The sequence below is a fragment of the Trichogramma pretiosum genome, unplaced genomic scaffold (genome assembly GCF_000599845.2).
Source record: "Trichogramma pretiosum strain Unisexual culture from Peru unplaced genomic scaffold, Tpre_2.0 scaffold17, whole genome shotgun sequence".
Taxonomy (NCBI): Eukaryota; Metazoa; Arthropoda; class Insecta; order Hymenoptera; family Trichogrammatidae; genus Trichogramma; species Trichogramma pretiosum.
This window is the reverse complement of record NW_019641225.1, coordinates 2066625-2083805: the sequence shown is the minus strand read 5'-3', so window position 1 is coordinate 2083805 and position 17181 is coordinate 2066625. Positions and strand designations below refer to the sequence as shown.

The window sequence follows — 17181 nt, the reverse complement described above, 5'->3', positions numbered from 1 at the left end:
AACCACAAAGTTCGTGAAAAGTTAAAGAGTATGCGTGCCAACTTCGATCGCGATATGGAAGAAAAGAGATTCGAGTTTCTTCACGACTCTTATCTCTTGATCAAAAATTTGAAGGGAAAAACAATTGATCTTCGGGACATTTTTCGTCGGGAGGAAATCGATCTTCTTATCACGAAATCCGTCGATTTACATAGTCAAGTGGGTGCCAAATATTCAGGAGAATCGATCATAAAATTCGTGGCTGACAGCGGCTACAAGGACAAACCCGAGCTCGATGAAAACGGCAAGCCATCCTCGCGCCGAGCCACACCGGTGCATCAGGCATACAGACTCCAGTGTTTCGAACTGCTCTACGATCTCATTAAGGTGTACGACAGGATGGACGTGAATTACACCGACGAGACCGGCCTGACGCATTTCCACGTGGCCTGCGAGTGCGGCTTCCAAGAGGTCGTGAAGAAATTCCTGGAGCAAGGCCAGGTGGATCCCAATCTCATCGTGCCGGAAACAGGCGATGCGCCGTTGCATTTTGCCATGAGGTGCAACGATATGGAGGTGATCAAATTGCTGCTGAGGAGCGGCGCCGATCCAAATATGGCCAACAACGAGGGTTTGACACCTCTGCACGGCCGCATGATTCAGCCTTGGTTCGACGAGGATGACGCGGAAAAGATGATATTCGAGATCTGCGACGAGAAGCAGCTGCAGGTGGAGCTCGACGCCCGGGACAAGTTGGGCAATACGCCGCTGCACTTGGCTCTGACCAATCGAAAGGGTAAGTCGGCCGAGCTGCTGCTGAGAAGAGGCGCCGATCCGACATTGGCCAACGAGAAAGGAGAGACTCCTTTGCACATCTTTTGCAAGCTGGGAGACCAGGACGATGACTCGATAGAGCTATACTTCAAGATCTGCGACGAGAAAAATCTGAGGGTCGACGTCAACGCAAAGGACAATACGGACCGGACACCACTGCAATGGGCCGTGGTGACTCTCAAACCGAAATTGGTCAATGCACTCGTGAATCGAGGTGCTGATAAGTCTAGCTTCGCTTTTCCAACGGAGAGCCACTTCGACGAGGCATTCAAAGCGTTCGAAAAGTACAAAGGTCATCGGTTGAAACTGAGAGTGTCGACTGGCTTTTTGGCCACCGTCAAGAGTTTAGAGAAAATAGGATACAAACTGGAATTAATCGACGCACTGACGATCATGAAATTGCTCGTCAAGTACGGAATGCTCCGGAAATCAGTAGATTTTGTAAAATGTTGGCTCAACGATATTCATTTCACTTGGAGAGCGAAACTAGTAGCGGTAGATCCGAGTCTGTCGATCTACGACATGCTTCAATTGAAATTTGAAGATGCGGCGAAACGATTCACACAGGTGGACTACTTAAAAATGTTACAAGTCGCAAAAGATTGGTCAATAATCCTCGAAGAATCAGGAAACCTTTACTGTGAGAATCTCAGTGAGTGGCTAGCCAGAGTATTCGTGTGTCGCTGGGGACTGGATTCTGTCTTGGAGCTGACGCGCTTATAATAATTGCCGAATCTCTGCCGTGAAATGACCATCGATCGGTCGATGAGCCAAGATTCATTTGTCTTTTATGTTGCTTAACATGCATTTAAAAATGAAATAAATTCATTGATTTTCTTCGATTTAAAAATATCGTTTTTTTTATTTGATATTGAAATTTTATTTATTAATGAAAATTCTCTTCTCATCGAATATAACTTACCGGAGGCGAAGACACACGCCCCGGTGACGATGAACAGTGTCTAGGTTGCAGTTTGTTGTGATGATAAGACGTCCTCTACTCCGGCGAGGTGTTGTTTACAAATATACCTTGGGCTAAGCCTTTATTAGAGTTAATGGATGATCTGTATTGTTTAATTTTAATTTTTAAATTTTTAACATAATAGTTATTTATGTAACAAGTGCCCAAAAAGCTGGGCACGTGTTGCATACAAAATTTTATGCAATAGGAGACGAAAAATACTTTCATTTAAATGAGGCGTTTTACCGCACACCCGTGTCCAAAATGAGGCATTTTACCGCACACAAGTGTCCAAAAACGCTTTTTGAGCACTAAAAAATGTGCGAAAAAAGACATTTTTCGTCATACTATTGCATAAATATAATTTATTTTAATTTAATAGTATGAAATTTATCATGTATGTATTTGTACGTATTTTCTTTGGATGTAAAAAATTGAATACGAAAAGGCTACATTTTCATGACTCATACGGCTAAAAACAATTGTCGTGGCAGAACTAAAAATAAGTCGTATGAAAAAAACGTATAAATATTTAACCAAGTTTCATCGTCAAATAAAAAAATTTTTGCACCTATGTAGCAAAAAAAAAAGTCTTAGATTATCAGCCTCGGCTTCGCCTCGGATGATAAATTACACGTGCGCAGAGACTTTCCAGTTTTTCACTCCCTACGTGCAAAATATACTATATTTAGCTGCATTACTGATAAGATTGTCCTGCTGATGATACGACGATATTTTTATAACAGTTAAACAGAAAATGAAGTTTTGGCGAAGGATAATAAGTAGTAAGCTATTTTTGACACTTTTTCAAAAGTCCAATTTTTTGAGAAATAACAAACATATTGTAGTAAGTACCGTACTTCGGTTTCAGATTATATAATGATAAATAATTCATACTTAAATAGTTAAGCCTGATGCCACTCCAACACCCTGGTAGAAAAGCAACATTTTTTGACCGATGGTGTAACGCTTTTTCTAAAAAAAAAAATGGCTATTTAAAGGCCATTTATGGCAAATGACTAATGACATATGACAAATGACCATTAAATGGCCATTTTTTATGAGAAAAAGCGTTACACCATCGGTCCAAAAATGTTGCATTTCTATTAGGGCAGATAGCCCAAAAATGATTTCCAACGCTAATCCTACTTTTTATTTTCCAACGAAAAACTTGAAACTTATTATTAACTCGAAATCGGAATGAGGCAGCTTCCTGCAGCCTAGTACTCACTATTCTGTTATAGAGAATTTATTTTGCAAAAAAATCAGTTGTTTATACTTTTGAAAAAATATTCGTATAGTTCCAACAGTAAACAAAAAAACTCACCATCAATTGAACAATAATTGAAACAATTGATGTTCTCACTCCATAATTTTTGCATTTGACCGCAATTGCCAAGCTAAACCTGTTTCAAAACAATAATACCTACAAGAAGTCATTATATAATGATAAGATGAATTCAAACGGTGTAGTTAAAGCTCAATGAATGCGTCAAGTCGATTGAATACATGACAATGGGTATTTAACCTAGATTCATTATTTTAAATGAAAAAAAAAACGTTATACATTTTATGAAGTTCATTCAAGATTATGATCCATTTTTTATCAAAATAATGCTAGATGTTGATTTCCAAAAATTAAAAAGAAAAAATATATAAATATTCGACACAATAAGCGTAAAAATCAGAACGATTTTGGAGCTTTGATGGTGTAGATCGAAGCTTTGTATAAGTGAAGGTACTCATAAATCACTTAGCAAAATGTTGAAAAAGTCTCTGATAAGTTCGTTCCTGGGACTGTTTTTAATCATCGCAGCAAGCAATGGTAAGTATACTCTATTTCTCACTTGTTTTTACTATATTTCAAATCAATTCTAATTTCATTCCAAACATCATGTTTCAGCTAAAAATTTACAGCCTTTAGAGCCCGTATTGGAGGGTGGCCATATTGCTAGACCGGCCAAATTCAAGCCTCACGTGTCCATTCAAGTCCTCGGTCCCTACGGTTGCACTTACCACTTGTGCGAGGGCGCGATACTCGACGAGCTGCACATCATCACCACGGCTTTCTGCGCCACTGCGTATAAAGATAAGAATTTGGTCGTCGTGGCCGGTGTGTCAGATTTGCGCGACAAAGAGGCCGGCCTGTATCACGAGGTCGAGCATATCTACACGCCCAAAACTTATCGTTTAAAATTGGAGAGTCACGACGATATAGCAATCTTGAAGGTAAGCGCCGCACTTAACTTTAAAGAAAAACTGCATCGAGCTTATGTATTTGATTTTTGTAATTATTTTTCTCTCGACAATAGCTGAAAAAACCACTGCCCCTGGGCATAGATTCAAGAATACAGGCAGTCAAATTACCCACTGCCCATCATACGGTCGAAAAAGACTTCGCGCTACTGATGACTGGCTACGGCTTTAAAGAACAGCATCCGAACGGCACAGTGAAGTTGGCAACAAGAGGCAGTCCAGTTTTACGATGGGATATTCAAACGAATCCCTTCAATGACGAGAAATGCGATGCCGATGATAAGGAATTCTGCACCGTAGTCCAGGTGTTCGAGTTGAAATCGACGACTTGCAACGTACGTTTATTTTGCGCGTTTATTCGCGATGCATTCGCAATCGAATTAATTCACGAATTTTTTCTGAATTTCAGAGACACAGCGGCGCTCCGCTCGTCGAAGTGAAACTCCTCGCGCATGAACAAATTGAATTCACCTTGATCGGTGTTTCGAAAATCACGAATCCACATTGGTGCGGATCGTTCAACAAATACACCAACGTTTCGACCTATCTGGATTTCATCAGTAACGTACGAAACCAAGTTCTAAACGACGTGCAATCTGAAACGATAACGACTGACGATAATGCGAACAAGTTGCGCGAATATCCTGACTGCTACGAATTAGAATAAGCTATGTACTATTATATTTTTAATCGATTAAAAGTTTTTGGATCAATAAAATTTCTTATTATTAAGTAAATTATCTAAACAATTTTATTCAATGAAATTCTTCTTCAAAACTCTGCGTTTCGAGAATCATTTACCTTTATCTATTTCCGACGGAAAAAAAATCGTCCAAGAAAAAGTAAAAGTAGTAACTAAAACCATAATATTAAATTGTTAAATGTAATAAAATGTAAGAAAATGTAAAATTACTAGCGATTTCGGACAGCCAATGCATTAAAAAAGGCAGTATAAAATCACATTTTTTTACACTTTTTTACATTTTCTTCAATATGCTATTCCCATCGACAGCAGCAAGTGATTTTCGTGAAAAAAATGTATTAATTTTTATGAATAAAGTAAGACAAATTATGATGGATATGTATATAAACCAAATTCAGTCATCTCAGTACTCCACAGTACATCTATAATGATGTTACAATGCTCTCTGCTGCATTAGATTGAGTTCACTTTTTTCACGAAAATCACTTGCTGCATAAGTAAAAATTGCAACATTTAAAATTATTATTACAGAATTTTATGCTTTTTTACACTTTTATTCATAGGGCTTTCATCTCTCTAATTATAGGTAAACAAATGTAATAAACTGTAATAAAAAGTAAAAAAGTGTAGAAAAACGTATCACATGTCCGAAATCGTTAGTAATCTTACATTTTTTACACTTTTTTACTTTTTATTATAGTTCACACCATTATTATGCACTTTATTTAGAAAAAAATTCTGATGGGGATGCTAACAGAAAATGAAGTTTTGGCGAAGGATAATAAGTACAGAATAGGAGCTATTTTCGACACTTTTTTTCTAAAGTTCACCTTTTTTGGTCAGTTAATCAATATATGGTAAAAGACAAGTACCGTACTTTGATTTCAGAATATATAATGATAAACAATTCATACTTAACTGGTTAAGCTTGATGTTGTTCCAACAGATAGCCCAACAATAATTTCCAACCGTAATCCTACTTTTTACTTTCCAACGAAAAACTTGAAACTTATTGCTAACTTAAAATGGAAATGAGGCAACTTCTTGCTGCTTCGCGTCACTAAGTACTCGCTATTCTGTCAATGAGAAATTATTTTGCAAAAAAAAATCAATTGTTAATGCTTTTGAAAAAATATTCGTATTTTTCGAACAGTAAACAAAAAAACTCACCATTGATCGAACAATAATTGAAACAATTGATGTTCTCACTCCATCATTTTTAGCGCTTGATCGCCACTGCTAATGTTAAATCAGTTTCAAAACAATAATACCCACAAAATGTAATTATCTAATATAAGAAGATGAATTCAAACGGTATAATTAATGCTCAATAAAAGTGTTTCGACGACACAGTTGGCGGTTGGATTGAGCTTATCAATTTAAGTTGATAATTGACTATTCTTTTTCGACCAAAACTGATTGAATACATGACAATAGGCACTTAAATCGGATTCATAATTTTAAATGAAAAAAAAACGGTATCCACTGTTTGAAGTTTATTCAAGATTATGACAGAATTTTATGAAAAATAATATTAGCATTTCAGTTCCAAAAAGTCAAACGAAAAAAGAATATAAATATTCGAAAAAACAACTGTAAAAATTGGAGTGGTCTTGGATTAGTAAGCAAAATGTTGAAAAAGTCTCTGTTAAGTTCGTTCCTGGGACTGTTTCTAATCATCGCAGTAAGCAATGGTAAGTGTTCTCTATTTTTCACTTGTTTTTCCCTGGCAGAAATGCAAAATTTTTTCACCATTAGAGTAACGCTTTTTTTTCATTGAAAATGTTGCACGTCTACCAGGGTTATTTTACTTTAAATGCCGCACTCCGATAATTTATCTTTTCACTGCAAAAATGAAGTTTCAGCTTACGAATTAGAACAAGTAGGGGTTGAACTGGAGGGTGGCCATATCGCCAAGCCGGGCAGGTTCAAGCATCACGTGTCCATTCAAATCCTCAGTTTGAAAGACGGTTGCACTTACCACGCGTGCGAGGGCGCGATACTCGACGAGCGGCACATCATCACCACCGCTTACTGCGTCGCCGATAATGCAAACGAGAGTCTCGTGGTCGTGGCCGGTGCAAGAGATTTGCGCGACAAAAAGGCCGGCCTGTATCACGAGGTCGAGTACACCTACGTGCCCAAAACGTATCGTTTTGTGCTCTATGGTCTCGACGATGTAGCAATTTTGAAGGTGAGCCCACTTTCGGTGAACTTCAAAGGAAAAAACTGCATTGAGCATTTAAGTTTAATTTTTGTCTTTTTTTGCTCCTGACAATAGTTGAAAACTCCGTTGCCCCTGGGTACAGATTCAAGAATACAGGCAGTCAAATTACCCACCGCCGATTATTCGATCGAAAAAGGCCCGTCGTTCCTAATGTCTGGCTACGGCTTTAAAGAACAGCACGCGAACCGCACATTGAAGCGGTCATATCCCAGTCCAGTTTTACGGTTCGATGTTCAATGGAACCCTTTCAATGACAAGCAATGCGATGCCAATAATAAGGAATTCTGCACCAGACTCAACGCGCAATCTAATTGGACGACTTGCAATGTACGTAACGAAAAGCCGGTTGTTTTTCAGAGTATTCTATCAAATTAATCACGAATGTACCTTCAATTTCAGATGTACGACGGCGCTCCGCTCGTCTATGGGAAATACGACTCAAATAATCAACGTGTGTATACCTTGATCGGTATTTTTAAATACATGAATCCATATTGGTGCGGATCTTACACCAAACACACCAAAGTCTCGGCCTATTTGGATTTCATCAATAACGTAAGAAACCAAGTTCTAAACGACGTGAAATCTGAAAAGTTACCGACTGACGATTATCCGAATAAGTTGCGGCGGTATCCTCAGTGCAAACTATAGTACAAGTCACGACGTGTTCCTGAATTTCAATTATTTTAATTATTACTCTTATATTATTCTTAAGATTGAACATTTTTTTGAATAAATAAAAATTCTTATTAATGAGTAAATTATTTGTACAATTCAAGTGAATCAAAATTTTCTCGAAAAATTCTGTGTTTCGAGAATCATTTACCTTTATCTATGCTATAATATAACATTCAAAACTAACTTCCTCGAGGATTCGAATATCGTGCCGATGACCTGCAATGTAAGTTTATTTTCACGATTCTCTTACGGCTGAAAACTATTGCTCTTTTATCTATGGCACTTTTATCAAGTTTTACAACGACAAAAAAATTGAAATTTTTTTTTAACCACCCACAAAAATTTTTTGTAAAAACGAACGTTTTTATGTTACTAGAGTCAAAAACAAAGTGCTAGCTCGAAAATTCGTCGTTCACGGAGAGGTCGCTTTATTTTACTATTACGATTTTCGAGAGCAACTATTGTTATAGCGAAGCTGCAATTAAGATTTGAATATTATATACGGGTAAAAATCGAGTACCTTAGTTCTGAAAGATGACCCTCGTATAGTTAGAGAGGTCAAAATAACTGTCTAGCACGTTTACTTGCCCTATATTTGAAATGATGAAAAATTTCATATAATTTAAGGACACATTTCTTACTTATGTACAATTTTTTTTAGATTTTACTATTTTATTTGTTACTATTGTTGTACTATTGTTTTTACTTTTTAAAATGACGAGTGACGCAAAAGAACTTTATTCAGAATGTCTAGAATAGGGCCCATGTACCACAATATTGATTTAAATCATCTTGAAAATCATCGTCCTATCTTAGCCTTTCGTGGAAAATCAACACTCATAAAATTATGAGTTAAATTACTGCCTAAACAGATCGTTGGAGAACTCCAAAAAATCAATTGTTTGTCTGTATAAAAAACGGCAGAATCGTGAACGCGATTAAAAATTACTTTCATTGCAGAAGATAAGTACCATACTTCGATTTCACATGAACAATAATAAACAATTCATACTTAACTGGTTAAGCTTGATGCTGCTTCAACAGATAGCCCAAAAATAATTTCCTATAGTAGTCCTACTTTTTATTTTCTAACGAAAATCTTGAAACTTATTGCTAACTTAAAATCGAAATGAGGCAACTTCTTGCTGCTTCGCGTCACTAAGTACTCGCTATTCTGTCAATGAGGAATTTTTTTGTAAAAAAAAAAATCCATTGTTAATATTTTTGAAAAAATATTCGTACTTTTCCAATAGGTTCGATTAAACAATAATTTAAACAATTGATGTTCTTACTCCATTATTTTTGCGCTTGATCACAACTGCTGAGATCAATTAGTTTCAAAACAACAATGCGCACAAAAAGTCAATATCTAATATGAAGATGAATTTAAAAGGTGTAGTTATAGCTCAATGAATTCGTTTTATCAACACTGTTAAAATTGACCAAATACCTGACAATAGGCATAATTGAATCGATTGTTAGTATGTGCACAATTTTATATGAAAAAACACTTTATCCATTGTTCGAAGTTCATTCAAGATAATGACAGAATTTTTTTTAAATTAATGTTAGAATTTTATTTTTAAAAATTGAAAGGAAAAAAGAATATAAATAATCAACAAAACAATTGTAAAAATTAGAACGACTTTGGAGCTTTGATGGTGTACATCAAAGCCTTGTATAAATGAAGGTACTCATAAATTAGTAAGCAAAATGTTGGAAAAGTCTCTGTTGAGTTCTTTCCTTGGACTGTTTATAATCATTGCAGCAAGCAATGGTGAGTATTCTCTATTTTCCACCTGTTTTTACTTTACTTCAAACGCCACACTGCAACAAATTCTATTTTCATTCCTAAAATAAAGTTTCAGCTGAGCCCATATTAGAGGGTGCCTATGCCGTTAATCAGGCTAAGGTCAACAAGTTCAAGCATCACGTGTCCGTTCAAATCTTCGATTCGGAAAACGGTTGCACTGACCACTCGTGCGAGGGTGCAATACTCGACGAGCTGCACATCATCACCACCGCTTTCTGTGCCTTTGCGCATAAAGATAAGAATTTGGTCGTCGTGGCCGGTGCGTTAGATTTGCGCGACAAAGAGGCCGGCCTGTATCACGAGGTCGAGTATACCTACATACCCAAAACTTATCCTTATCTGAAGGGTCGCGACGAAATAGGAATTCTGAAGGTAAGCGTACTTACGGTAAACTGTAAAGAAAAACTTCATCTATAGCTTATACGTTTGATTTTTGTAATTTTTTTTCTCTTGACAATAGTTGAAAAAACCGTTGCCCCTAGGCAGCGATTCGAGAATAGAGGCAATTAAATTACCCACCGCCGATCATTCGGTTGGACAAGGACTTTTTATGACTGGTTACGGCTTTTTAAAACAGTACTTAAATCGCACACTTGACTTTGAATCAACGATCAGTCCAATTTTACGGTTCGATGTTCAAACGGAAGTTTTCAATCTTAAGGATTGCGATGCCAATAATAAGGATTTCTGCACCATAGTCCTTACGATGGACTCAAAAGCGACGACTTGCAATGTACGTTTAACGATAACGAAAAGCCGGTTATTTTTCAGTGCATTCGATCAAATTAATCCACGAATTTACGTTGAATTTCAGGCGTTCCATGGCGCTCCGCTCGTCGAAGCTTCATACGACTCGAATAGACAAATCGTACTTACCTTGGTCGGTGTTTTTAAATCATGGATCCCAAATTGGTGCGGAACTTACAACAAACACACCAAAGTTTCGGACTATCTGGATTTCATCAGTAACGTACGAAACCAAGTTCTAAACGACGTGAAATCTGAAAAGTTACCGACTGACGATTATCCGAATAAGTTGCGGCGGTATCCTCAGTGCAAACTATAGTACTAAGTCACGAAGTGTTCCTGAATTTCAATCATTTTAATTGTTACTCTTATATTATTAATCGATTAAAAATTTGTTTGGATAAATAAAAATTCTTATTAATGAGTAAATTATTTGTACAATTCAAGTGAATCAAAATTGTCTCGAAAAATTCTGTGTTTCGAGAATCATTTACCATTTTAGATATCACTTACTTTTCAGCGATTAATTCGTAGCCAGGCTCAACAAGCAGCAGCAGCAGCTAATGCTAGTGAAGCGTATATAAAAAAAGTAGAAAAAAAAAACTCACGAGACCGATAACGTACATTCGTACCGTACATACGAAACGGACTCGAGCGAGGCAGAATCTACGTCCGCGCGCGCGCCGAGAGTGATTAAAGCTACAATGAAAAAGATAACGCGCGCGCGCGAGCGTGTGTGTGTGTGTGTGTGTCCACTTTCTGCGTTGAGACGACACGGCAAAAGAGGGTGCAACGGACGATACCTCGTGCTTATGCCGTATACACTGCAAAGCTTTTACTTTGTCTGCGTAATCGACGTCGAGTTTCGCGTTTTATGCAAATGCCGTGCTCGGTTTATATTATACTCTCTCTCTTAGTCTCTCTCTCTCTCTCTCTCTGTGCGCACTGAAACGCCTAGGAAAATTATTCGAGCTCGGCTGGGGCTCGTATATACAGTGAAATTCACTCGTGCGAAAAAAAACAAAACGAAACGAGTGGTATAAACGTAAGTGCACTGCAGGCTGCACAGGCCTCGAGCTTAAACTACTACTACTACTACTCGTCGTGCTTCTATACGAGAATTAATTATATATCATTGAATCGTTTAATCCTATATTGCGAGTAATCTTTACGGTCATTATTTTCGTCGATGAAACGAAAAAAAAAAGTAACGAACGAAAGAAACAGTGTCATTCGATATTCTTCTCCGTAAGGTAGAGAGTAAATACGTACATAATGCCACACACTCGTTCACACCAGTGGTAGTAGTAGTAGCTTAAGGGCGCGGATAGGTATAATGGGTATATATAGCACACCTAACACCGCGCCGATAGATGTGTTATAAGGCGCACACACGAGCTACATAACGATTCGCAGTGGTGGTACTTACCTATCTACACGCATACAAGTATACACGAAGATATTTATGGACCAGCTCAGTCAGAAATATTGCCGCACACACAGACACACATACACACACACATACATAGCCGCAGGAAGAAGAGCACTTGAAAGAGGCCACGCGGCACGCGGGGGTCTCTGGATCGTTCATTCGCGGTTGCCTCGACGCCGGGGTGTGGCCTGGAAATTCGTGCGCTTGCGCGCACAACCCTCGGACGACGAGTCACGGACTCACCCATACACCCGTGCAGCGCATCGCCGGAGTGTGTCTGAACGAGCGACATGTATATAGACACACGCACACACAGATATTCCGCGGTGTGTATTTAAGAGGTGTGAAACGGCTTTTTTTTTCTTCTCATTGGAGAGAGATTTCGTTTACACATTTCACTGATTTGTTTGTTCGTTGGTGGGTTTTGCGGAGAATCAATGGTCACTCGGTGGATTAGATTTATCCTGGAAAATGATATAAACGAAGATGAAAGAGAGGGGGCACTTGCTATACGATTCAATTAATCAAAAGGTGAATCGCCGAGCAATAATCGATGAGTACACTTGGCAAAAGAAAAATTAAATGGAAGCAGATAAGCGATCGTTCGTTCCTGGGGTTGACAACAGCACCACGGATGCCACACCCAAAAAGTAATAATAATTTTCCAAAAGTAACATCATCCGCAAAGGATAATAAAAGTCGGTGGCGTTAACGCGCTCGAAAAACGCGAAACGGCAATTCACCCGTGTACTCTGTGTATAGCTCGCGGCGGCGTCATCTACTGTTACTGCCACCGATGCGTGCATCATGCGACAACAAAAGTCGACTCGAGGCGCGCCTTTGGCGCGTGTCGTGGTTATATGCAGAGAGGCGCAGAGCTGAGTTGATCGTCCGATATGTATAAAGTTCAGACTCGACGACGACGACGACTACGACTGCTGCGATCAGTTTAATTAGCCGATTAATTCGAGAGAGAGAGACGATGCGACGGTATATACGTACGATCTAATTCACCCCTATAAACACAGAGCGGAGATTATCGCGTTTAATCGTCAGATATACGTTGAGGTGCGGCTGTATTTATACGCGTACGATTTTTTCCTTTCTTTATCAACTTTATTATTATAAAACGTGCACGGAGTGTTGAGGGATGACTTTTTTTTTATCTTTCGTGCGCTGATGAGTTTCTGAACGAGCATGAAATTACGTGCCAGTTATAAAGTGTTTAGAGAATTGGGTATTATCAGCATAATGGTGTACCGTATATGAAAATAATTTCGTTGATTGCTTTTCATCGTTTACATGCATGCCAAATTTCACGCTTTCAGCCTGAATTAAAAGTTAATCAACTAATTTCGAAAATTTCACATATCAATTTTCGTAGATAGTCAACTGAATGAAAATCCGAACGAAAAATAAGTACTTGTACCAAACTCATGAAATTGTAGGATATGATACGCGCGTATCGGCTCCGATGAATTATTTTGACGATTAACCGGCTCATCGATAATAGTTATACACCGCGCAGCGGCAATGATCAAATAATTCATTGTTTTGATCCAGTAATATAATCCTCGCGGTCGTAACCACCGTATGAGAATTCATATGATTATTACAACAAAATGAGCTCGTAATTATATCAAGTGATATACTCAACCCCTCTGTGCACCGTATCGAAATTGAGCGTCGACATTTTATAAGCGAAATACTTCAAGGAAAAAAATAAGAGAACATTTTTATCTCGACCTTGATCTTGATATTTAATTTAGAGATTTTAAAGCCGAGTTTCATCATCTTACGGATTATTAAAACGAGGTGGTGAAAGAGAAGAAAAAAAACTAAGCACGGCGCAATTATTTAACGAGAATTTGATGATGAAAATAAAAAATTAACTTTCTCAAACGGTCGATCTTTTATTATATAACTCGGTGCCGCAGAATGGAGTTTTTCTCGAGGCTCGTAAAAATTACCTATGCACACACACAGCCATCCCCGCAAGAAAGGTAATTTTAAAGGCTCGATTTAACCATATATAACCGAGAAAGTACACACAGGGAGTACAAAGGCAGGGGAGGGGAATCGTATTAGTCCGTGTATGCGTGTGTTCGAGGGAAGAAAAGAGGGATGTGCTGTAAGGGATGAATTATCGGTAAAGGGAGGGGCTATCGCGTTACCGCCTGTGTGTGTGCTAACCCCTCTCGTACTTTCCCCATTTCTCTCTCTCTCTCCCCTACCACCACCATCATCCGCCGTTCGCCAACAACTAATATTACAATCCGCTCACGGCGCGCCGTATGTATAGTGTCGCGTATAATAAGCCGGCCGTGATTCGCTCGCGCGCGCCCGCGTGTGTGTGGCAATTTTTTTTCTCCTCTCGTATTATAAAAGCCACCCCTTACAAAGGAGAGGGAGATTGCTTGTAGGTAGGTAGGTATACACGTTTGATGATCGGAGAGAGAGAGAAAAAGCGAACCCGAGGGCGACACAGGATGAAAAAAAAAAATAGGAAGGAATTATAGAAGTTGGTACGGTAGCTAGAGGTAGGGCTAATTGATTGTGCATACAGCGCGATTGTCATGGAGATATTCTCACCCGGTGCGATGAAGGCCCTATATGCTACGTGCAATTGTCTCAAAAGTTATTTTATATTTTATATATTGTAAACGGAGGCTGCGCAGCTGTGTACGGTAAGTAGCACAGCTTATAGGACGATTATGTACGCGTAACTCATTTTTTTTTTCGCAGCGATAATTCGAGTGGCTGCAATAAGCGTGTCTCTCTCTCTCTTTCGCTTTTGTTCATAAACGCTCTCGAATTTTTGACGATTACCCAACTGTTAGAGCTAGCCCGGCGCCTTTTGTATATACTTTGGTATTAAATATTTGAGCTCGAGGGATACTTACATAGGCGATGAAAGAAGAAACCAACGATGTTGCTACAAACATTTTGTGTTATGTATTGTATCTTATGTATTTTATGTCACGGCGTTTTTTTTCCTGCGCTTGCGAATGCGATTGAATTAATTAGGTCTGCTTTTAAAGAGCTCGTCGTCGCCGTCGTTGACGTCTTAACTGCTGATAATACGGATTGTTCTCGCCGTCGCTGCCTCTTCCTCTTTTTAAATACATCTTCTTCTTCTTCTCCTCTACTGGCACCGGTTCGCCTCTAAGTGGATTCGTACTACTTGAAATGTAAATGTCGCGCCCCTTTTATGACAACCGTGAGGAAAAGAAGCTGCTCTTCTCTCTAATTAAAAAAGTGATTATCGTTTGACGGTGCACTGAATGAAGACGATGAATTTTTTTTTTTTAATTCACCTTCTCCCCTGGATAGAGCGAGATCAACTCGATAGCCCAGAGAAAGGAAAAAAAACGTACTTACTTCCCATCGTCGTGAAGCTTGACCCGAACTTACGTATATGATTTTTTCTCGTTCTCGGTACTATTGACTATCGAATTGCCACAATGCCGTGGACATAATGAGATTATTAACACGATCCCAGTGGACAACGTCTCGTTGTAATAACGCATTTCCGACTCAACGAGCTCTCTTATTATAAGCATCGTCCATTGACTGCTATTCGGAGCAGTGTGAAAAATCATCGAATTCAAGTATAGGGTCTTTCTCTCGCAAGGTGCAATTCGACTCTTACATTATATTACCCAAACACGAAAATGCCTTCCTTTTTTTTCCTTCAGTCTTCTTCTTCTTCTTCTTCTTCCCCATTGACGAATTGGAAAGAAAAAACCCCCCATGCGTTATATACACTTCAAGTTCCCTCGAGTGCCTTGCGTGCAAAAAAGTATTCTCCTTCCGTCGTCGATCGATCGATCTCGAACGACGACGACGATGATGCTTATTTGCGGCCAAAGATGTTTTCACAAATACATAATACGTACAGTAGCAGCATCGCCCCGTAATTGGCCCTATATACGTATGTATACAGCCTCGCTGCTGCATTATGTTTCCCTCTTTCCAGGCAATACTACTACTACTACTACTGCCACTACAACACACAGGTTCGATTTTCATACACACATACGCGTTTGTCTCGCGCTGCCGTGCTTCCTTTGTATCGATTCTCCATAAACGCCTTCTCTACGCATATCAGAGGGGGTGTGTTATTCCAAACTCGCCTCGCGCCTATATATGAAAATAGAATCGTATATATGATGTGTGTATGCATATTGTTGTACACGTGTGATGTCGGTAGTGGTGGGCAAACAACAACAACGACAACACAAACGGAATATCGAATGTCTTTGTTGTTGTGAATCGTCGACGCGTCAGCGAGCGTGTGATTCAAGACACGGGCGTACTGCAGGACACCGCCGAAATGCAGCCACCCTAAAATAGTCACCGATTCAAATTCTATTAATTCGCGACGTTTAGAAACTTAATACGCTCGATATGAATCATGAAGTTTGGCTCGAAAAAAGTAAAAAAAAAATGAAAATAAAATGCGTTATACGTTGCAATAAGACAAAAGGGTTGCTTCGCGCTTACATTGTATTCCCAAGCGGCTTGTGCGGTGCAACGCGCGCGAGTCGCAGCAACCCTTCTTCTATCGTGCAATCTTTATTACTAAAAAATACGTAAATGAAAAAAAAACCGTTTGCGAAATTTTATTTCATTTCCACCGATATACTGCGAGAGTTTGAGAATTCCGATGATCGCGCGCGTGAAAAATTCATTTACAAAAATAAAAACGTACTCTCGAGATCGCGCTGTAGGCAGAGAAGCTATATACGAGGGGACGTTAAAAACAATTTTAGATGATTGAAGTGGCGCGCGGTGCTCGTTCGAGTGCGAGCACTACGTACTTTAGTGTATTAACCGACGGATACGAGACATACATTATATCCCAGTTTAGTGATGCACAACAGTTTATGCGGCTAGTTTTAGGCCAACGAAAATTTTTCACGGACTTGAAAGGTCCATTAGGACTTTATTGAGCACTGATCTGAAGAGGAACAATTTTTTCAAACGCGTATTCCAAAACTGCTTTTCTCTTTATAGGATTATTTTCATTTTGCCACTTGCAGATTTGAAGACATAGGTACTCGCCATCTAGTGGTAATGGCTCAAAGTGTTATAATCGTGTTTAAAGTTTTTGAAAACTGGTATAAATTTTTTAGTAACAATTTAATTGTCATTTGCGGTCATTTAATATGCTCCCGATATTTTTATAATGATTTTAATAGACATATTGCCAAAAACATGCCAATTGATAGTAATATATTCAAACCAAATTGTAAATAGAAATTTATCAGGGATTAGGCCATCGTTATGTATATATTACATAAAGTTCGTGCAAATTATCATTTGAAGATAACGTGATTTATAATTTACGGAATTTGACAAGTAAAAAGGTAATTAAAATGAAGTTGTTACTTTGTATTTAACATACCTATCGTTTACAATTAATGTAATTACGTCGAATTCAGCATTAGGAAATTGAATACAAGTATTGAAATATCACGAGATTCACTCATATACAATTATTTTTACTTTCCCACTTGCAGATTTACGTATACAGGTACTCGCCATC

General features: G+C 38.6%; 3 protein-coding genes across 3 annotated transcripts; all 3 read left to right on the top strand.

Annotated features, from left to right (window-relative positions):
- Positions 1–3535: 3535 nt before the first annotated feature.
- Positions 3536–4697, top strand: LOC111693488 (azurocidin-like). Its single transcript, XM_023458173.1, has 4 exons — positions 3536–3599; positions 3678–4003; positions 4087–4365; positions 4440–4697. Exons 1-4 carry the CDS (start codon positions 3536–3538, stop codon positions 4695–4697), a joined length of 927 nt encoding a protein of 308 aa, XP_023313941.1.
- A 1666-nt stretch (positions 4698–6363) lies between these two features.
- On the top strand, positions 6364–7611 carry LOC106649105 (mite allergen Der p 3-like). Its single transcript, XM_023458172.1, has 4 exons — positions 6364–6427; positions 6599–6927; positions 7015–7287; positions 7360–7611. Exons 1-4 carry the CDS (start codon positions 6364–6366, stop codon positions 7609–7611), a joined length of 918 nt encoding a protein of 305 aa, XP_023313940.1.
- Positions 7612–9351: 1740 nt separating this feature from the next.
- Positions 9352–10517, top strand: LOC106649104 (trypsin eta-like). The gene is made up of 4 exons (XM_014366376.2): positions 9352–9415; positions 9507–9823; positions 9912–10184; positions 10266–10517. The coding sequence occupies exons 1-4, from the start codon at positions 9352–9354 to the stop codon at positions 10515–10517; spliced, it is 906 nt and encodes a 301-aa protein (XP_014221862.2).
- The last annotated feature ends 6664 nt before the right edge of the window (positions 10518–17181 follow it).